Raw genomic sequence first — 23294 nt, forward strand, 5'->3', positions numbered from 1 at the left:
TCGTTTCAGAGTGCTCTAATTTGCTTTGATAGTATTCCATTATAATTTTCAGCACTGAATTATAGTGTTACGTACACCGCGTAAGTGCAATTGGATTAGGCTGAGTAGCATCCTAGAGACTGTGTGACCGTTATAATTGGTTTCGAGGATTATCTTCAGGCTTAACAATGAGATACCCCCAAATGCACTTAGCGGGGGTAGCGGTAACTCGGTCGCATTCCGGTAGAGTTCTCAGAACCGACAGCTGTAGCGTGGGACCGACTTCCGTGGCACATTTAGTACGTGACCATAACAATAGGTAAACAAACCGGACTATCCGTTATAAGGCGGTAGTTGAAACGCAGTGGCGTAGCGTGAATTTCAGGCGCTCCCCCCCCCCTACCCCCCATATATTCATATTATTTACTTACAGCAAAATAAATTTCCAAATTAATAATTCATATCTTTTTTACGTAGAAAAACTTTTTTTCTGGACTTCTCATTGGCAAACACGACTATTTAAAAAAAACGATTGTTATAAAAGTTTTGACAGAGAGTATCTATTAAAATTTCACAGTTAGATAATATATAAGTGGACAACACACACGTTGTATGTTTGGCAGATTAAACGATGAATAATGTATAACAAACAATAAACAACTGCAATCCACCAGATGCCGTTTTATATTGTCAAAATTCTAAAACCTGTATTACACAAATACGCTAAGACTAAACTTGTCAAGAACGAAACACAACTTTCAATTTCATGTGAAAATGCACGATTTATCATACATACATATATATATATATATATATATATATATATATATATATATATATATATATATATATATATATATATATAAATATATATAAATGTATGTACATATGTAAGAAAAGTGTTTATTAATGAACCAATAAAATATATTTTTAAATAAGCAACTATGAATATATGTATGTACTATTAAAAATGAACATGATTTAGCATTATACAATGATGGTGATTATATCCAAAGAGGAATGCAATGCTAAAAAACAATGACTATGATGAGAAAATAAAAGCACTTGCTTTTAATTAGGTTATCAATTTGTAGGAATATAGCATGACTTGTGCTATTACGAATCAAAACCAGTGATCTCATCATCGATCCTGTACAAACATGCATAACTCTAGGGCAACGTCCCCTTCGACCATTCCAGAAGAAAGAGTTCATCGCTCGATCGTAAAACGAACGAAACCCAACAGTGATGTCATCAGGAAACTGTAACAATTGAACAAAAATAAACGATTCTCTTTCAAACTACACAACATGTGTTTCGTGAGGCCGGGATACGATCAACATACCTTCCCTGCCTTACAAATTCTTATGTGTCTTCAAATAAGTCTGCCATTTTTCAGATGTAGATATTTTTATAACTTAAAAATATACACATTTGTATGTCTTCTCTGTTCTATGAATATGTACATATGTATGTCAGTCATGCTTAAGAAATTAAACAATATTTTCTTACAAATGAAATTTGCCCTTGACTCTGGTTAGGTAACAAACCGAGTTAATAAATACTTCAGTCGAGTGTAGCATTATAGTCTGTTGTTGATTATAAAATCTGTTGTTGATTATAAAATCTGTTGTTGATTATAACAAATGTGATCAGGGTAAGAAATAAAATGTTTAGACATGCCCATAAGTAAAGCCCAATCTTATGACAATTATTTTCTATCTAGTGTATGTGTATAAATACACTCCCTCGAGTAATACAAATGTTTACTTTAAAATCCACATCGAATGCGTCTTCTGGTTCAAGAATAATAACGGGAGTAGATTCGAAACTGAGTCCTAGTCCAATGAAGGAATACTTTTTCACTTCGTCCATGAATACATTCCAAGAATAAATGTTTTCTGGATCGCTTCCGAGTGCTCTAATTTGCTTTGATAGTAATCCATGATAATGTTTCAACATTGAATCATAATATACTTTCCTCAGTTCTTCGGTGGAACAACCATAAATGAAAAATCCAATATCCAAAACGGGTGATGAACATCGTGCGATTTGAAAATCGATAATTTTGGCGTGTGTGGGCTGATTAGACTCTGGATTATATTTAAATAAAAAATTGGGTGTCCATGAATCGCCATGACTAAAGACACCAGTATTGATGGAATCTTTCGTTGCGGCTGCCATTAGATGAAACGTTTTATCAGTTGCAAATTCTTTTACTTTTTCCAGATAAATTGTGTCGGGATACTCTTTTTCGACAGCATCAATAGCACAATTACATGCCAATTTCCAGCAGTTTTTATACCAATCCCAGTACTTTCTATGGTAATACATTTCTTCTGTGAACTCTTTTAACTTGGCAAAACTATCTGGATGTTGGTCTTTGTAAGCGAACGAAAGTGCATGCAATTTCGCAAAACATTCTAGTGTAACTTCGAAGTGGGCATAATCAATACCCTCTTGTCTGACGGCTGTTGTGAAATTATAAATGGACAAATCTTCCAGAGCCAAAACATCATTTTGGCCATCTGTGACTGCAGCAAAAACTCTAGGGCAACATTCAAACGGATCGTCAATATTTTTTTCAGCTTGAAATTCGAGCAGCACGGGTAATATGTACAAGTAAAAGTTGATTTCGTTTCTGAAATATCCTTCAGATCTGAAGGTTTTCCTTCGTGAAATGTTTTTCGGCAGGCTTTTGATTACAGTTTTGATGGAAACTTCAATATATATATATATATATATATATATATATATATATATATATATATATATATATATAAATATATATATATATATATATATATATATATATATATATATATATATATATATATAAATATATATATATATATATATATATATATATATATATATATATATATATATATATATATATATATATATATATATACACTATACATATACATTTTTAATTTTATTACAGTCACATATTATTATTTACAACTTATAAAAAAGAAATTAATATTTTGTAGCGGCTCCTTTCGATTTTATAACTTCTTTTATTCGGTTTGGCATGGAATCTACTAAAGTTTTTAAATTTTCGATTGGGAAGTCTTCGTACCATATCTTTTCTATTATTTCTTTCAACGATTTAAGAGTAGTAACATTGTTCTTCCTTATCCTGTACTTGATACCCATCCATAAATTTTCGATTGGATTTAAATCGGGACTATTGCCAGGCCATGGTAGTGTCTTTACACCCATTTCTTGTAAATAGTCCCGAACCAAAAAAAAAGTAAAAAAAAAAAATCAGTTTTTTGATTGAAATTTTATAATTTATATTCAATGCTATCAAATAAAATGAATACTCACCAATTTAGCTCGATGACAAGGGGCAGAGTCATCTTGAAAAATTATATCATCGGTATATGAAAGGTGGTTTTCCATCGATGGGACAAAGCTTTCTTCTAAAATTTTTTTATATTTTTTTCCATCGATGGCACCTTGTAGAAACTCCAATTGTCCAATGCTATGGTACGAAAAGCATCCCCAGACCATTTGACATGGAGGATGCTTAACAGTTTTAAGGGTACAATTTTCATTATACCTTTCGCCAACTTTCCTTCGGACATACGGAAAACCATCAGGACTATAGAGTTTAAACTTTGATTTTTCGGAAAGTATCACTCGTTGCCAATCTGATGGACTCCAATTTTCATGTGCTTTCGCCCATTCCAATCGATTGTTTTTCATTCTCTTGGTTAGTAGTGGTTTTTTTGCAGCTTTCCGACAGTACAGTCCAGCTTCTCTGAGTCGCCTTCTTACTGTTGAGTCGCTGATTTCCATGGAAAATTGTGAAGATACATCTGTTCTTATTTCTACAGCAGTTTTGAATCGCTGCTGTAAAGATAATCTGGTTATTACACGGTCTTGCCTCTCCGATGTGCATCTTTTCAGTTCGGTCCCCTTCTTACGATCAAAACTTCCAGATTCTCTTTTTTTTATCAGTATTCTCGAAACAGTCGATATAGAACATCCCATTTTCTTGGAAATTGACCGAAAGGAAAATCCTGAACTCGCCAATGTCGCGATTTTTACACTCTTCTGCAATGATAACTGAGCTCGTTTTTTCATGTTGACGTGTTAAAATTCGAATTTGATGCCTTCTCCTCGAAAACCCACACTAAACTGAACTCAAATCTTTGAAAACAATCATATTTAGAATATTTGGTCGTTAAAAACCCTACACATAAAGGGATAATCCTTTAATGACCTCGAAGTCGTAAAATTCACAAGCGTTCCGTTTTATGTGACTGCTGGTGTATATATATATATATATATATATATATATATATATATATATATATATATATATATATAAAATTACAATAATTTTAATACCACTTCCAATATTTTTCATCATAAATTATATAGGTTTTACATTCCAAATTGACCCTTTTTCATTTCAAATTAAATCTTTTTTATTTTAAATTGACATTAAAAGGGGTCAATTTGAAATGAAAAAGGTTACATTTGAAATGAAAAGGGGTCAATTTGAAATGAAAACTGAAAAACCTGTATCCTATACTTTCGTATGTGGATAAAGAAGTAAAACTTTCAGGCTGCTGATATTTTTTAAAGCAAAATATGGTGAACCTTTGTAATATATTTTTACAATTGGCATAACTAATGTCCTCTTATCTTACAGCTGTTGTAAAATTGTGCTTTGATAGATGTTAAAGGGTTGAAAAATAATTTTCTCCCATCTATTTCTACAGCAATAACCTTAGGATAACTTGAAAGGACTTTTATTATTCTTTTTATATTGATACTCAAGCAATACGGGTAAAATATCAAAGGAAAATTTAACTTCATATATGAAAAAGTCTCCAGACTGAAAAGTTTTCTGTTAAGTGACGTTTTTAGAAAGACTTTTCAGTATTTCAGTAGATTTCATCTGATTTAAAAAAAAACCATACCAATGCAAATCAGACACAAAGAATCCCCTTTACCTCTTCCTACTCCAAATTTTTAAAAAGAAAAATGTTATTAACCAAAATTATATACCAATGCTTTTTTATTTTTTGATTTTATAGATCTGTACATTCAACGTTTTTATTGAACCATTTAGTCATTTAAAGATTGAGATACATAATTTTTTGTTTCATGTTCAGAACAAACTAAAAGGCAGATAAAATTGAATCCATACCTTCTCTATAATTTTTGTAATATGATATAATTGACAACCAAGTCTATCTCTATAAGTTTATCTTGATTGTACATGTTGTATGTACATATATCAGAATTATAAAGCCCATATCGCACGCATGGTGACGTTGTATGTACATAGATGTGACGTGACATTCAATATTACTGTATTATTATATATGTAGAAGATGTATTTTAACTATGAATATAAATATTTCTAGTATTATTTAGGAAGTATAAAATACTAATAAATTTCCCAAATATCCCAAAACAAATTTACCGATTTTTAATGTAACATATGTATGTATATCATTTTTACTTCTACGTTTGGTTTATTTCATAACTAAAGCTTAATCAAAAAGTTTTTTTGAGTTAAAATTCTAAAACTTACATTCTAATAAGCACTAAGAAAGCGCGACGTAACAGATGTGACTGGAATATGATAATATCTTATGTATATAATGTTTTAATGAGAAATACACTTAAAATGAACTGATAATATTTTATAATTTCACTTAATATTATATATTTATGTGGAATTATGAAACATAATGGATACTATCTCGTTACTATAAACAATAATTAATTATTTAAGATGTATAATGACAGTTAAGTATAAATGTTAGTAAGTGAAAGTAAGAAGAGGCTAGTAAAAAGCTTATTTTATACGGAGTACATGCATGATTTTCAAAACACAAATTGGAATTGCATTTTTATTTTTTCAATGAAAATTGATTTTTTTGTAAAAGAAAGTATAGACATCTATTGGTATAATATAATAATAATTTTGGAAAATTGCGCAATTAGTATTGAGTCATCTATTGACAGTTTTCCAAAACTTTTTTTATTAAATATCTTTATATACCACTGCAATAGAAAATATAAGTACATACATAAATATACATAATTGAGTTATTTATTTTAAAGGTGTACATTTTATTTAAGGATGTATTTATTTTAAAGGATGTAATAAGGTTATTTATTTTAAGAATAAATAATATAATATTGTAATAATATGCAATAATATACCAATTAAATCAATTATATTCACTTTTCGTAGAAGTGTCTGAATTGTGGGAGTTGATACGCCCAACATAGTACTACATAATAATATAATAGAATGGGTAAGAATCAAATGTGACAAAACGTTTTGAAACAATCAGTGGCGTAGCTACCGCGCCCACGGACCCCGCAATGAGGGGGGGGGGGGGCGCCACGAAGCGCGCCTTTCTCACAGATTTTTTAATTTGTTCCATAATTTTTTTGAAATAACTTTTTTAAAAACTTCTCTTATTTTTCAACCTATTTGTACTATATGTATGTACATACATTATTATACATATTTTGAATTCATCCTTATTGTGTAATTGATCTATGCCAATAGGGCTAGAAGACTGCCGTCTTTTTCAATCTTTTGAACATTAGTGCCACTTTTCAACCTATTTGCTGATAATTCTCTCTTATTCTTGTATATATGTTTTCAATGTTTAAACAATAAAACAAAATTATATGATTAAAACCAATAAAATTTATAAATTTATACATTTTTGGCAAGTGGGAAGTTTTTAAGGAAAATTCACCATCAGTTACTTTAAACAGATTGTGCACTGCTTGTTGGTCGTCCAGATTAAACTATTAATGCACTTCGATATATAGGTACATATTTATACCGATACATAAAAATGGTATAAATTATTAATTTGGAAAGTTATTTTGCTGTAAGTAAATAGTATGAATATATGGGGGGGGGGGGGACGCCTTAAAAATATTTTGCGGGGGGGCACCAGGAATTCACGCTACGCCACTGGAAACAATTCGAATGATCATTGAAGAAGAAGAATCTCAAGGACGACACTTCGATGAGTAGCCTACACCTGCAGAACCATAAACAGAAATTAATAATAATTGTGCAACGATTTTGGCGCGTTGCATAGAAAACATAAGCATGAAATATACTAAAATTCAACACTGACGCAATTTGGCATGGGCGGCCGCTCGTACAACGCTGACAGCTTTAATTTGTAAATCGACATTCGATTGTGTCGTACTAATTTAGAATGAAAATTGCGAGAGACTTTTCCGCAAGAGCCCACATGGCGACGAATCATCAATATTCAAAACGCTTCTACATACCTAGCAGTGCAAGTGGCACGAGTTCCAGATTCTGCGAATTTTTCAGCGGGTGTTCCGTTACATTAGAAAATTTTCAAATTGTGTTTCGGGTGCAGCTGACGACGACCGACTACACGACTTGAATATGAATGCATCAGAATCATCAACCGTATTCGTCATTTCGTATCCGACACATCCTGATTGTCCTTTCGGATGTGTCAGATCCCTATTCGGAATCCGAACGGTATTTAGCGCCATATATACATTACGGTAATATTCTCCATTACATAAATTACGGCACTATAAGAGTTAAAAAAATCAACTCTGGTAGAAGAGAAGAACTTTTACTTTTATTTTAGATGCTCTCTGGTACAACTGGTTTTGATCAGAGCAGTAAATTTCTCTCTCAATGGCGCATTACCGTGACAACTTAACTACTTGGCTACCGCTAGTTTGCGATTAAACCGGCATGCTCAAGGTGTGCACTTTTTTATCTTTATACAGAAATATAAAAATAGAGTCAACGAGACCTTGAAGTAGAAATTAAACGATATAATCTGCTAAGTATCTCTTAATTCATGGCCCATTTCAGAATTGGTTGTAATTTGAGTAACTACACATGTACATAAATCTGTTTATTTGATGATTAAAAAAAGTAATAAATTTTTCTCCTTCACTAATTAATTTCAAATAACATTGAGATCTCCCAAAGCAGTTGAATTATATTTATTTTAATTACCTTTCTATGAAAAAAAGAAGGTGCTATTTTTCGATTTTTTTTATCCAGTTTTTATATCATGTAATTTTAAAGAAACGTTTGTACTAATATTAAAGATATTTTGTTTGATCTGAAATTAAAAACCATCGCTTTATTTCAATTTAAATGAGGGAAAATAAAAGTATCTACGCACTTAAGAGGGCTGGACACCAGCGCCTTGTCCATAGAAACGTATTAGACTTCTCCCTTCCTCAATTATGGCACTAGAGAAATTATTTTTTAATATGCTATGGATATCCACCATTAGGATGCATCTATCGTTTTATTTTTTTGATTAGTTATTTTTTATAGAAGCTAGGAGCCGCCAAACATCTATAAAATCGCCTCCTTTTTACACCCACGAAAAGAGTCCAGCATGCTTATTTAAAGATCGATTTTAAAAAAAATACGCGCACATTTGCATAGAAAATATCTTTCTCATACCGATGATGAGATTTTTTTAAAAATTGGTCCAGTTTTGGAGGAAAAAATAGGAGAATACGAAACCTCGATTTTGTCGATTTAAAATACGTATTATCTGGTCGAAGCGCAACTGTCGCATTCACTCAATATATATATTGATATATATATATTGTCGCATTCACTCATTATATATATCGAAGAAAGGAACGGAAACAAAATTAAAGTTTCGGGTGTACAGCCCTCTTAAGCACTCAATGCATTTAATGGTGCATCTGCGTGTTAGGCATAGTTTTAGTTTTATCGTTGTTCATTAACTTTTCTCCTTCAAGTAATAGTCGTGAGAATTTTCAAATGAATTAATTTAGATTGATTGATAATTTAAATTTAAAGATTTTTATGAAAATATGCGATACAAGAGAAACACCTTTTCTCTACCACTAATTCTTATCAAGAACAAGCTTCTATTTGAAGACGAAATGCAACCCGAATTCCTTCTTTTTAAACCAAAAAGGATAATGAATTAGAATGGTAATCCTTAGATAATAATGATTTAAAGTAAGGTGACCATTCGTACTATTTTTACCAAAACAGTACTGGTTCCTCGAGTATCTGTATGATGTCTACTACGAAAATATTAGCAAATTAGTCAAATATTGTCTTTGTTTACCAGGAACATATGCATCTGCCGAAGGACTTTTTTCTTCGATGAACAATGTGTGGTCCAGTGATAAAACGCAATATTGAATGTTAAACTTTAAAATTTTTGCTAATCGATAAACATAATTTTAACCAGTTTTGTGTAGAATTTTATAAGAAAATTAATTCTTTATGTTAACTGAATATAAAATTGATAATTCTTCACAATTGTACATATGAGTCCCAAATATTCGTAAGATCCATTATTCGAATAATCGAGTAAAATATTCGAATAATCGAGTATTCAAATATATTATGTATGTACTTATATATTGTATTGAATTTACATGTAATAATACGTACATACATACTTACAAAATAAATTTTAGACATCTGTTTATATGTTTAAAAAATAAAAAGGGATATAAAATATTTATATGTATTAATTTATTGTTTATTATGATAAAAAATATGTTTTTAACTTCGAGTCTTCCCGACAACTAAAACAAAAATGCATCCAAGATTTGAAATACAAGTAATATTTGCAGTAGCGACGCGTTAAGACAAAATAGCGTAAATCAAAATAAAAAAAACTTTATTTCAAAACATGTACCTATATAATATATATGTAATATATACGTGATGAATGTTCTGTTTTATTTTCTAAATTTATAAAAAAATTATTGAACAAAACTATTACGGATAATTAGTTAAGGATTCACTTTACAATATGAAAACGTTGATAGATTAATATTTACGATTAGAAATTGTATCTAAATCGCCGCGCTTCCTAAACGAACAAGTCGAAAACGTTGTTGAAGTTCTGAAAGTGGAATTAACAAGAAAGACGATGTTATTACCAAGGAACATTGAAAATTATTCAATAAAAAAAACGAATAATATCCGATTAATTTAAAAAAAGGGGCAATCGAATATTCGAATATTCGATTGGGGCCCCTAAGGGCCGGGCCGCACCGTGCAACTCGCGAACAACTTGGTTGAGGGCGACCAGACCAATGCATGCAGGTAGATGGGACATGCCACACCCGTCAACTTGTTTGTCGCACACATTTCCATACATTTTTTCGTGTCGCGCGACTAGTCGGCAAAGTTGCACGGCGCGGCCCGGCCCTAATTGTACTCCAGTTATATGCAAGTTCGTTTGTTAAAATTTCGAATGGTAGATTGGGAAAGAAATTAAGAACGAAGCTCAATTTGATAATAACTTAATTTGATGAAATCGAGGACTAAATCACCACTATGTTCTAAAGACGCGATATATGTAACACTAAAAGACATGTGCTTTAAGCTTTGTCAAACATTTTTTCCAAAGATATCTGTATTTTTGGCAATGCGACAGTCATTCGGTTTTAAATTAAAATACTGAACAATAAACAATAGCAGACAGCATACGACAAGAATACCTAAGCAGTCCTTAGCCATATTTGACAAGCATTGTTGACAATATTGAGACAAATCCGTGATGCAATTTCCTCGAGTTTTCCTCGTTGGGCGTAGGGTGCGGCAGATACCGGGATGGGCACCTTTTCGTCAGTCGACAGACACCCATCCGGCAATCCTCAGTCTCTCGAAGAGGAGGTTTCGCAACTTGGACGTAGGAGTGGGTTTTCTCCCACTCGGCAACGACGATGAGGTAACTCAATGGCTCCGTCACCAGTCACCGGTGACCTCATGAGGAGGTTCGACGCGCAGGCTGGCTCTTGGCCATGTAACACCTGTTGACCATTTACCCAATCATCGTATCGATTGATACCAAAGTTTTCCTACCAACAGACGAAGTGCTTTCGGGATCTTCTCCATAGAGGTGTGTGTGTTTGTTTGTTTGTGTTGGGGTCAGCGCACAGGTGAACGTAGTCGAAGGTGACTTGTTGAGGTGTACCTTATTGTGCGTGCTATGGCTAACCGGATTGACGTCTCTGTGCAGTTTGTGAGTGATAGTGGTTTTATATGATCGTGTCAAATCAGATTCATTCTAAAGTTCATCTTAAAAAATTAGTACCATAAATACATATGTTTAACTTTAGTATGTGAATTTTTTGTGTATAAAAAATGTTGTATTGTATTAGAAATTAGTTTGAAGATTGTTTCGACAGTATAATGTTTTTTTACTATGTACGTAGTAACAATAGATGAAGTTTTGTGATCATGCGAAAATTCGAACTCCAGATTTTGACTGATTCGAACTCAGAATCGATTACTGATCACGTTTTTATGATCTAGAAAAAATGTGTGTGTGTGTGTCAATGTATTTTGGGGATTTTTTGAACACCGTTAGTCCTATCGAACCGAAACTTAGTATCGGTTACTGAAATTCTTATCGACACGACGTAAATTTTTTTCAATTTTTTAAGTTGACCGGAAATGGTACCTCCCCTTATAGATGTCCTCTTTTTTTAATTTTAGAATTCAATTATCTCCCAAACCGCTAACTGAATCGGATTAAATATTTTTTATATGTAACAGAAATAATAATTTTTATAACCTTATATTTTTTAAATATTTTTATCTGAACCGGAAGTAGTACTTTTACTCTAGAGAATCGAGGTTTTTTTATGTTTTTCTCAGAAACCTTTTGGTTTATTGAACTGAAGTTTCATATCTAGAAGTTTAAGCGTAATAACAAGTTATGTATAAAATTTGGTAAGCATCCCTCAACCGGAGGTGGTAGTTTACTCTTGTTCGATTTTTCTTCCACTATTATTTTTACTAAAATGTGAGGAAATTTTGTTATGCAAATATTCTAAAGAATTTATTGCCAAATATGCAGAAGATTTTGTACCCAAAGCTGACTATAGACTTGACAGAAAGGACAAAAATTAATTTTTTAATTTGCCATAGTAAATTCTTTATATACATTTTTACGTTTTGATTATGTTTGTTAAAGTTTTATACAAATTAAAAATTAAAATAAATAATAACTTTATTACTAAATACATACATTAGCATGATTAAATATTAAGTTTGATGTCATAGTATTATTTTATAAATTAGTTTGCTTGAAGTGACTGGATTTGCTTCAGAAACAGGTTTTTTAATTAAATTTCGACAACTCCATAGTAGTGTCCTAAAAATTTCTCATAACAAACAACAGTAAAATGAATGTATGTATAATATAAATATGCATATACATATTTTGGTATTTTATTTGGAACTATTCATGTATAAATTCGAAAAAGATTTTCTTATTATTATACATAATTTTAAAAAATCCCGGTAAAAAATGCTTGACTGCAAAAGTTCGTCCTAATTTTATAGGTTGTGGCTATTTGCAGGTACCGTATCTGCGAATTATTGGCTATTTGCAGGTACTGTATCTGCCACAAGCGCAAAGCCTTCTGCGCATGCGCGTGAACTGTCACTGTCAGCGTGTCTACTGTTAAAACTTTGTTTTAAACCTCTTAAAATTCAGTTCGAACTCGTAAAGCGACGTAGAGTAAAAAATATAATCCAAATTAGTTAATATTATTAATTGTTAGAAAATTATTATCATTTACAACGTATAATACCTACATACAAGAACAAGCCGCGAACTAGCTACATGATATACATCTATTATAATAACGAAATCTATTTGCCTCATGTATAATGAACGATTGATTAAACAAGTCTAGCATACATTAAATGTAAGAAATTATAATCGGATTATAAGTTCACACGCATGCGCAGAAGGCTTTGCGCCTGTCGTAGATATAGTACCTGCAAATAGCCACAACCAATTTTATATGTAAAAAATATTTAAATACACATACGAATTATATGTACTTGCATATATACGAGTGTGTATAAAATAGTTAAATAGAAACATTGCATTCTGTAATTTATACAGATAAATACATAGAGAGTCAAATTAAAATAATTTTGCAACTACATATGTATAATATAATTCGTTCAAAACATTTCAACGGTTTAATCAACGAAGTTTGATAAATTTAACTGCTTTTAGTTGAACTGGTTATTGCGTGTTTGTAAATTTATCCGATATTTGTAAATTATTTAAATTTTTCCTGCTTGGAGTGTGTATACAATTTAAATCAAACGAGATGACTCGTTTGAATAAAATGTATGAAAGTTAAAAATCGATACGTTTGTATAATTATGGTTGATTTCAATTCGAGTGAAAGGTGTGCATAATATCATTTTTATCATAACTAACATTTTCATCGATGCATGGCGACGATCACGACTCGGATGATTTGATTGGAAATCGTTTAATGATAATCGATAAAGCACCGTTGTAATTAATTATTGACCGCTATTAAAACACAATAGAAAGACATTGTCGGAATAAAAAAAATACGAATGTTTCCACGATGATTATTACTGTCGTCAGGTTGAAAAACTATTTTGAGGAGCATCCTGCTCGGTTGACCTTCAGGTTTTTACATTCCATGGTGTTTAAACAAAAATTGAGACTGTTTATTTGATCTGTACGTTTACTTATATGTAATGCGCAATATAAAATCTATTTTTTGGTTTATCTAAACAAACCGTGCAGCTTGTATAAATTTACCTGCACTTCTGGATTTCTAACGGTGATACAAATATGCAAATGTGGCGAAGAGATTCATATGTAGAACTTTATTAACCGATTACTGTCTGATAGAATAATTCGACACTTAAAATTGAATACGACAGACTAAACTATATACATAGATAGAATACATTCAGCCAAGAAATGCCAAAAGTGTGATATTATAATATAAAAAAATAGAATTTTCGGCACATACGAGTATGTATCTGATATTTGTATGTGAATGTTATTGTTATTTTTTTCCCACCCGTTTTATTCATTGCACAATAATGACTTTCCCATGACATTCCGCAAGTTATGTAATGTTATTGCCCAGTATTTTTCTTAATTTTAGGAATATTATAACATACTTATTGATAGTCTTCAGTTTATTAATGTGTTATTTATATTAAACAGAATGGTAATGATTTTTTTTTTCATTTTGCACTTTTCAGATTCAGTCATGCTGTTTAATCTTACTTGTGCACGATCACGTTATACAAACGATTAATTAAACAAAAAAGAAACAAAATCGTTTACAATTAAATTGGCACTTTTCCAATGCAAAAATTGCGAAAAACATGCTCCAAAATAGACTGCGGTGAATGGTATCAAAATTTCAAAATGAAACCGATGAAACCAGCCGTTAAAAGGATATTTTGCTGCAGCGTCTTTGTGGCATCTGGAGTCGTAGCTGTCTACGTTCTGGTAAATACTTTAATTTTTCATGACTTCATCTTTTTTATTTATACTTAGCAAGAATTTCATAAATTTTCGCCTTGGGTTAGTCTCGTTGGTAGATGCACAAGAATGTACAGAAAAATGGGTGAGGCTGTCAATTAAAAATGTCAACATTGCTTGTTGTGTAAAAAAAAAATACTGACTGATTGGCGGTGTACCAATTCTAGGACCGTTTCACGGCAATTGTGTACTTGGCTTTGTGCGACAGGAAGTCTCGCCCGTTAGCTTCTTAAACTGATCGGGCAAGGACCTTTATGTTTGAATTAATTCAAGTCTTTACAACTAGTATAAAACAGAACTAACGGTTGCTTTCAAGCAACTATTATATATAATACAACTACATATAGCATTTCTCTATAATGTTGATTGTAGCTTATGATTTGAAATATGAAGACCTGTTTAACAATTGACTTTATATTTAATATTTCAATAATAGTGACATTGTTCCATTTATATTTTAGATATCCTATACCATAGCATTTGCCTATGAGTTGCTCTGGATTTTGGAATCGGACATTGGACTTCCGGCTCCGGCGTATCTCTTAGCTATTTGTTATTTTGCAATTATGGCATCCACTGCTGTTTTAATACATGGATTAGCAACAGTAAGATAATTTGTAACGATTAAAAATATTTTGTTTGGACGTACATACATATTTGAATTCTTGAAAAAAGAAAATTGTGAATCATTACAACTTTATGAATCTTTTGTACAACAGTATAGGTTTTTCATTCCAAATTGACCCTTTTTCATTTAAAATTGACCGTTTTTCATTTAAAATGAACCCCTTTTCATTTAAAATTTACCCTTTTTCATTTCAAATTGACATTGATTGACATCAATGTCAATTTGAAATGAAAAAGGGTCAATTTGGAATGAAAAATGGTCAATTTTAAATGAAAAAAGGTAAATTTTTAATGAAAAACCTATATATTATAAGCTTATGCTGTTCATTGCTAGCAAAAAAGAGTCATGAAGTTTTAAATTGGATCCTTTATATGTATATGACTAAATCTAATTTAGAAATGTGTATTTCTTACGATGAGACTATGCTCTTAGCAATAATCTAAACAATTACTTTTCAGAATAATCTGCAGTGCATACTAGGCTGGTTAATAGCAGTGATACTTTTGTTAATACCGGAATGTGCATTTGTATTTTACATGAGTATAGGTCATTGGGTAAGTAATAATGTTTTGAATCGCTTATATATTTAATTTCAATAAGAAAAATGATTTTAATTGGCATTTACAGGGTCTGCAGTCGATATATGGAATGACAGAATTAATATTTTACCTTATAAGACTGCTTGCGATAGTAGTCGGAGTGGTTATCATACAGTCTTATTATGCAACCAAACTGATAGAATCGCAAAGAATAAAACAAGCACTGGAAGGGTAACTAAACAATATTTTATTTAATAATTTGTAACTGTTCAATTTTCATGCAAAGCATGACAAGAATATTTCTATTATAATTGCAGAACTTCTCAAATAGTGAATAATTTACAACAAACCTTGACAGAAAGTGAATTTAATGCAAGCTCATTCGTACCAGGATCAGACGTAGTAGATTCTACAACTTTATATGCTTACACTAATTACGGCATGATCGGAGAACAAAGTATGATATTGATTGTATTATTTGCATATTCACTTACTCAGAGATTTGATTAGATGTTTACGATTATTTTTATAGGTAAATTTGCACACTCCATGCCAGATTTGAGGGATGAATTTATACAAAAAGCACCCGTGGACTTTTCAGGAAAAATGTCTAAATATTGGCATCCAGGTTTAGAACAAGTACCTGTTTTTACCCAACCAATGATAGAGAATCTTCCGCCAAACTACGTTTTCCCGCACTATACTAGGAGTTTGGACAGGCGTTGCAGGAAAAATTTACCGAGGCGTACCGGTTCTCTTCTGGAGCTCCAGCAATTGTCCGAAGTCAATCGCAAAAATATGTATACGTCGTACGGGAACAACTTATTACCTGCAGGACGGTCGTTCGATGATCTGAAGCATGCACCGTTTAATATGTACGTGCCGAGAGACTATGATTTGTACGGACCGATGATGTGCGGGCCTGAGAGTTTAATTTATAGACGACAACACATCGACAGTAAGTACGGTTCCAGTAAAACTTCCATGGGGAACGAATCGGACGATCTTACAAAATATAGAGATGTTGCTTTGTGAGAACACCTTTTGGGTTGAAAGTGCTAGACGTGAAAGGTCGACGGGGGAAATTATGGAGCCATGTATGTACAAGTGTGATTTCCATGTCAGGGTTGGAAGAATTGTTATGTGTGCGAAATGGATTGCGACGATTTTACTTTGAAGGGACGCTCTTGTGAAAATAATTGTTGTTTACGTGTCAGATTTAAAATATTAATACGTATATTTATTACTGAATCAACGAATTTGAAATTATTATACATGTGTTGTGTGTGTGTACCAAAGACTTGTAAATCTACCAATACCTTGAAATATATTATAACTAATAAATAAGGTTACCATTTTGAGTGTAGTTGGTCTTTTTATTCCTATAATTTTTTTATTCTAGAATTTTCTTCCATTATATGGAAGAAAAATTACTCACGGGGTTCGATCCCGTGCTAATCTTTAATACTGCTTGGTTAGACTTGGATATTTGTGACTCGTTTGTTTCCTATCAGAGTTTGTCAATTTATCTGATTTTCATTGTTGAAATGGTTCCTTAAATGGGCAAAAAACATTATAGCCGCTGTCACAAATACACATCTGAATTTGATTTATGTAAAAATGTATGTACAAGTCTAAATCCATAGATGTCTCAATGTATTAATTAATTAATTGTTAATTTCGTGTTCTTTAGCCTCTCGAAATACAGTGATTTATGTAGTAAAAATACTGCAATGTTTGTAATTAACTGTCTAGGAAGGCGCATTAGGGCCGGGCCGCACCGTGCAACTTTGTCGGCCGTCTAATTGCGCGACACGAAAAAATGTATGGAAATGTGTGCGACAAACAAGTTGACGGGTGTGGCATGTCCCATCTATCTGCATGCATTGGTCTGGTCGCCCTCAACCAAGTCGCTCGCAAGTCGCATGGTGCGGCCCGGCCCTTAGGTTCTACCCGTCAGGCCTTCCTGGTATTTATTTATTTATTTTACATATATACCAGGAAAGCCTTACAGGTAAACCCCAATGCGCCTTCCTGGCCAATTACAAATTACAATTACAATGCAGCATTTTTTTATATCAGTCACTGAGTTGCGAGACACTGAAAAACTCGCAAATCAATGAGACATCTATCAATTTGTATACAAACTTATTTATTGCACATTAATTAATTACAAATTATAGGTGACATATTGTATAGGAGGGATTTTTAGCCAATTTTTTTCCGGGACCGTTTCAACAATGAAATCAGAGAAAATTGGCAAACTCTGATAGGAAACGATCAACCTAAAGTCACAAATCCAGGTCTAACCAACAGCATACTCTGAAAAATTTATTTTAATTCGAGGCCCAGCCCTGGGATCGAACCCGGCGCCTCTCGACGCTAAGCAGAAGCTTAACGACCGAGCTATGCTGCTGGTATATATCTATGTAATTATTATTTTGAATAAAAATACCAATAATTTTATTTACTACCACCATCTATGTTTAAAACTAAAAACTGGATAAACGTCAGCCATTTTTCAGAAATTCAAATTTCAAACGTGTCTAAAACGATTTTTTTTCTCCATCGTAATGGCGGAGGATACATTTACTTATATTGATGACTAAAATGAGCAATATGGCAAAATATGAAAACGATCGGATAAGAGGCAAATTTTTTCCTGAATTGTAATCGTAAGTGAAACTAAAAGGAGGTACATATGTATGTAAAAAATAAATGACTCATTCATTGATTGAGAGAATCAAAAAACGGTGCCTCAGATATCTTTATATGAAATTGTATGGTTATTATCCTCGGCTATATCCTAGTGCTTTCCTATTAGGGCCATTAGTCTTCAACTCATTGGAGTCATGTTTCTGGGAAAGCATTTTTTTAAGCTATTAATTGGGTTAGTACACAAAGTTCTATACACCAAGTAATTTCAGGGACCTGAGGAATCGTGTTTTGTTTTCTCCTCCTGTAGCTCGCTACGACCATGACGATTCCACTTGAAATGCTACGACTCCCGACTCCACAGTCCTGGAATATACATATGTAGATGGGGGTGACACGACAACTCGTTCACAGATTTTCCGTAAACCGAGGATGTGCTCCAGGCATTACGTATACGGCCATCTCTTTCCCACCCCGTCTGTTCACCAAGATCTCGTTTACTATGCCATTACGTATGCAGCCATCTCTTTCACAGACCGTCTGTGATCGGTGAACAGAAAATCTGTGAACGAGTTGTCAGGTAACTGTATGTAGATGGGACATGAAACAGGTGAGGATGATTGGAATTTGTGATTAAAATGTAAAAAAAAAGAAAAACTATAGCCATTAGGAATAACATTTTGCATTTATTAAATTTTGAAAAACAATTATTTCTTCTCCTACAATAGTATATATCACTTTTAGCATAAAATAAAATAAGAATTAACATCAACTTTGTTGAAAACATTAGTTCCTCAAGAATACACATTGATTGTTTGATAAATAAAAGTTAATAATCTGTCAATATTTATCATTAGATATGAAAAAATATCTTTTACAAATCTATAGAATTAATATAATGACTATTAATTGTCAACGTTTAAGAAGACTAGTAAATAAATACAATTCAAAGCTCTAATTGCACCCTTTATGACTATCAATTAATTGAATTTTCACTTAGTGCATTACGAACATCTCTTTCTGAAAAGACATCCGTGTGAAATACTCTTCAGAATTGAATTACTGCACTGACGTGTTCCAATTACAATTAATACACGATTGGAGGTTTATTTAATTCATTATTAAGTTTAATTTAACCCAATTATGTATTGTTATGTGCTTGTAGACACGGAAGTATAATATAATATTTATATTAGTGACAAAAACACTGTGCGACGATATGCATTCAATCATATATAAATGCATTACACCAATGAAACTTTGTATTTTAGTAAACCTGTTTAAGTAAGTTTGTGAAAATATACAGTCTAACATTCAATTCTACACATAGAGACATTGAAAGGAACCTATTGGTTTCAATGATTTTCAATACAATTAATTCTGTGTACTGACTGGGAGATCGAAATATTTAAAAAGATATTCATGTCAACTAGGAAGACAACGAATCTATAATTCGATTCCCAATTTTTACATTTTATTTGAAAACCACTGACATTTACGACAAATTAAATACAAGTTAGTGCTATTATTTAATCCCTTAGCAAAATTATACATGTACGAGAAAGTCAAATTCTTACACTGGGGTTCGTCAATCCTTACACAATAATAATAATAAATATAAAAAAGTTAGAAAATTTATACAAACTTTATTATTCATGAATATGAAGATTTAAAAAATATGTTGATGTGAATATACATAAATACTCGAATTAGCCATTACGAATGATATTTTAAAGCACTGCAAGGCAGAGCTGACGACCCACATTGTTAATAATACATAGAGAATTCGAAAATCCAACCGCCGGACGAATCACATGTACGTTAATTGCCTCGCGTAAACTAGATACAAGCAACAATGTGCGCCGCGTACTCCACCCACGATTAAATCCCACACCACTTAATTCTTTTTAAGATTAATTCTGAATCAATAATCCACACATTATCACAAATATTTATTATTTTTCTTTATATCAAATTAAAAAAAAAATTACTCATCACTTATTAAAACTAATCTCTTAATATATTCTCATTTTTTTTTTTTAATTAAATAAATTACATATTTTAGTAGTTTCTTTTCAGTGGCATATATAATTTCGTAATTATTCAGTGCATTGTATAAATCAACTGGCAGAATCAAGATCATTTCAGATATCGATGCAACACAAACTCTAGTCGTCCAATAGCTACACCACGAAGGTATAAGAACTTTCCGCGAGAATAAACACCGTTGCTCTCGAATCTTATCTACCATTTGTTTGTTGTTGACTCTTCGATGAACATTATACGTACAAAGAAGATTTGACATTTACGAAATTTCAAAAGCGAATAAATAATAGGCCTAAGCGAGGTGTAAACATTATATGTATATATGTAGTAAGTATATTTTTGTTGCTCGTAAATAAATTATTCACTCATCCACCCTACAATTAATATAGTAATTTGAAAAGATCCATAAAGTATTTTATTTCACAAATAAAGCGTGCTTTATCATTTATATATATATAGATATATTGTTCTATAAAGACCTTTAATAGGGTTAGATCTCACCCGTTCAAAATTTTGCAGGGTTTATCACAGTTTCACATTGTCTATAATTTATTAAACCACTAAGATTTTCAACATTCCATTAATCGGTGGTCCCAAACATATTTCTTTGAATATAACAAGCATTTTAAACAAAAAATTATACGAATTCGTTTAATACAGTGCCAGCCCATTAGAGTAAACAACAGCTTTCATAGTTGTTTCAATGAAACTCTACATTCCGTCAACTCATCATCAACATTTAGATGTGTTCTACTATTCATCGTTTCATTGAAGATAAAATGCCTATTTGTACTAAAAAATATGTAAAATGCAGAAGTATTTGTCATTATTTTTGCACATCATCTTTATTAATCAGAAAGAGAAAGATGACAATACTATAAATGATGATTTAATGTGTACTATTACTTCTCGAAGCAGAATACTATAAATTATTCTAAAAATGCAATTATAAGTTGACAAAATACTACATCTACGTATATATTCATTTAATTAGCGAAAAGGTTAAATTATATATTAATCTACATGTGCCGAATACATATGTATTTGTAAAATAAACTATAAATAAAAAAACACATTTATTATGCTGTTTGAATTCTTCGACAATTGTAAAATAATCGGGCACACCTGAATTAACGTTTTAATTCGCCGGATAAATTAATACAATAATAAAATAAATAAATAAATATGCATCAATAATTGTTAATAAAATGTTAGCTACCATTTACCGAGAGTAATTCTTATTTTAATAAAACAGAAAAATATTGTTAGTCATACGTTGAACTATCATTTTTTTTTTGTACCCAAATAGAGCATTGTATATATTCAAAGGAATATCAACCACACCTATGTATATGAACATTGTTCAAATTGCACAAAAACTAAACATGGAAAACTGAAAACACTACATTTTAGTATATATATATATATATAGGGAAAAATAATTATTTATTACACCTATAATTATTGGGTAGTGAAGGACACACGAAATATGTATTAATAATATATGATTACCTAATGGTGTTTAACGCATATCCTTTTAGCACGTATGCAAGTTGCCTCAATTCTGCAACACTACATAATTATTAATTCAAATACTAAATTATCAATAATCACAACTATAATATTCAATAATTTCAAAACAAGATTAAAAAATATTTTTATCAATAAATTAAAAAATGCAACATACCATAATGAAAAAAAAAACAAAACAGTAATATTATTAAATGGCCCAACAGGTATTTCGTGATATATTCATATTTTGTATGACATAAGAATTTGTTTTATATATGTATTCTTAAATTAGAGACAAGAAGTGATGTATCCAAGATACAGGAACACTAATAGACAAAAATGCTTTGTATTCAACATTTCTGACATACAAATAAATACATTTATTTAACCCTTTAGTGGTCAGCGGTTATTATATATTATATATGTATATGTAAACCACTTATATATGATTATATACGATAGCGAACCTTATTATGGTCGAAAATCAATCATCGGCAGAAATGTTTTAAAAGGAGTAAGACCGTTATAAGACGACAAATTTATAAATCAAGCCGATGGATACAAACAATGTGTCGTGTAGTCAAGATTTTTCTTTAAAGATGAGACACGTTTGAACAAAGTCAAACTGCATTTATGATAAAAAAGACACTTTGTCTTTGAAGAGGGATATCTGAAAATTTAAACACGACACGTATGAAAGGTCATACACAAAATGGTGGATTTTTTCCATAGATATTGTCCAAACCGCTGTTGCTAATAATTCGGCCAATAAGGTTGATAATCGTAACTCTAAAGGGTTAAAGCACCTGCAGTAAAAATACTGAACTTTTTATACACACACATATATATGTGTGTGTGTATATATATATATATATATACACATATATATTTTTAACATGCATACACACATTTAAGTACGTGAATATATTATTAAATTTTCCTGTTTAATATTATAATACACACCGTAAGCCAATAAAGATTGACATTTATATTCTAACTTTCCAAAAGAAAAAGATGAAGCGACAGTATTATTGTTAGCAATTATGAATAAAATACACATACGCATATGTATAATTGTAGATTAAGTTGGCAAATGATAAATTTATATATATTAGATATATAATTTGATTTTAATTTAGCAAGTCTCGTCAATAATAAATAGACAGATTGCATATACATGTACATATATCGTTTCACAATGATTATAATTACAATTACGTACATCGACTGGTAAAGATAGAGATTAAATTTATAGATTTATGTTCAAATCTGAAACCTAAAGAGTCAAGAAACACACAATTGACATTAATTAATGGACATTTAAAATTCAATTTGCATACATTAATACGTAACAGCTTTACATTAAAATAGACAGTAAAATTAGTGTCCACACGGTGATATGCTAAAAATTAACTAAAATTTTCATTCGAGTCAGATCGTACAGATTTACGTTTAATTTGACACATTTGCTTTCAATCAAATATAATCCACTTCTATCTGACCACATAATACAAAAAAAAAGTTTAAAAACGTTTTTAAATATAACAATATTGTCAGAAAAAA

At 31.3% G+C, this 23294-nt stretch overlaps 2 protein-coding genes across 4 annotated transcripts; one reads left to right on the forward strand and one right to left on the reverse strand.

Annotated features, from left to right (window-relative positions):
• Nucleotides 1-1454: 1454 nt before the first annotated feature.
• LOC143912381 (uncharacterized) lies at nt 1455-7246 on the reverse strand. The gene is made up of 5 exons (XM_077431661.1): nt 7227-7246; nt 6964-7025; nt 1740-2699; nt 1530-1606; nt 1455-1463 (listed from the first exon to the last, which is right to left on the reverse strand). The coding sequence occupies exons 1-5, from the start codon at nt 7244-7246 to the stop codon at nt 1455-1457; spliced, it is 1128 nt and encodes a 375-aa protein (XP_077287787.1).
• Nucleotides 7247-10545: 3299 nt separating this feature from the next.
• Nucleotides 10546-16885, forward strand: Rcd6 (Reduction in Cnn dots 6). 3 transcript variants are annotated; one of them, XM_077430727.1, is made up of 7 exons: nt 10546-10733; nt 14066-14318; nt 14813-14956; nt 15438-15533; nt 15607-15749; nt 15836-15975; nt 16051-16885. In XM_077430727.1, the coding sequence occupies exons 2-7, from the start codon at nt 14172-14174 to the stop codon at nt 16551-16553; spliced, it is 1173 nt and encodes a 390-aa protein (XP_077286853.1). In that variant the 5' UTR covers nt 10546-10733; nt 14066-14171; the 3' UTR covers nt 16554-16885. The 3 variants fall into 3 exon arrangements, with proteins under 3 accessions (XP_077286853.1, XP_077286852.1, XP_077286854.1); XM_077430726.1 differs by having other exon boundaries at nt 10606-10904; XM_077430728.1 differs by lacking the exon at nt 10546-10733 and adding an exon at nt 10756-11027.
• Nucleotides 16886-23294: the final 6409 nt, after the last annotated feature.

The sequence above is a fragment of the Arctopsyche grandis genome, chromosome 5 (assembly GCF_051622035.1).
Source record: "Arctopsyche grandis isolate Sample6627 chromosome 5, ASM5162203v2, whole genome shotgun sequence".
Classification (NCBI taxonomy): Eukaryota; Metazoa; Arthropoda; class Insecta; order Trichoptera; family Hydropsychidae; genus Arctopsyche; species Arctopsyche grandis.

Excerpts from the sequence above, each read along its gene's own strand:
- LOC143912381 (XM_077431661.1), bottom strand. The coding sequence starts at position 7,246 with ATGTGGGCTCTTGCGGAAAA. Across the intron at positions 7,026-7,226 it reads ATGTGGGCTCTTGCGGAAAA|GTGTAGGCTACTCATCGAAG; the intron begins GTCTCTCGCAAT and ends ATGGTTCTGCAG. Across the intron at positions 2,700-6,963 it reads CTTCAATGATCATTCGAATT|TTTCCATCAAAACTGTAATC; the intron begins GTTTCCAGTGGC and ends TATATATTGAAG.
- Rcd6 (XM_077430727.1), top strand. The coding sequence starts at position 14,172 with ATGCAAAAATTGCGAAAAACATGCTCCAAAATAGACTGCGGTGAATGG. Across the intron at positions 14,957-15,437 it reads TAATACATGGATTAGCAACA|AATAATCTGCAGTGCATACT; the intron begins GTAAGATAATTT and ends ATTACTTTTCAG. Across the intron at positions 15,976-16,050 it reads CGGCATGATCGGAGAACAAA|GTAAATTTGCACACTCCATG; the intron begins GTATGATATTGA and ends TTATTTTTATAG.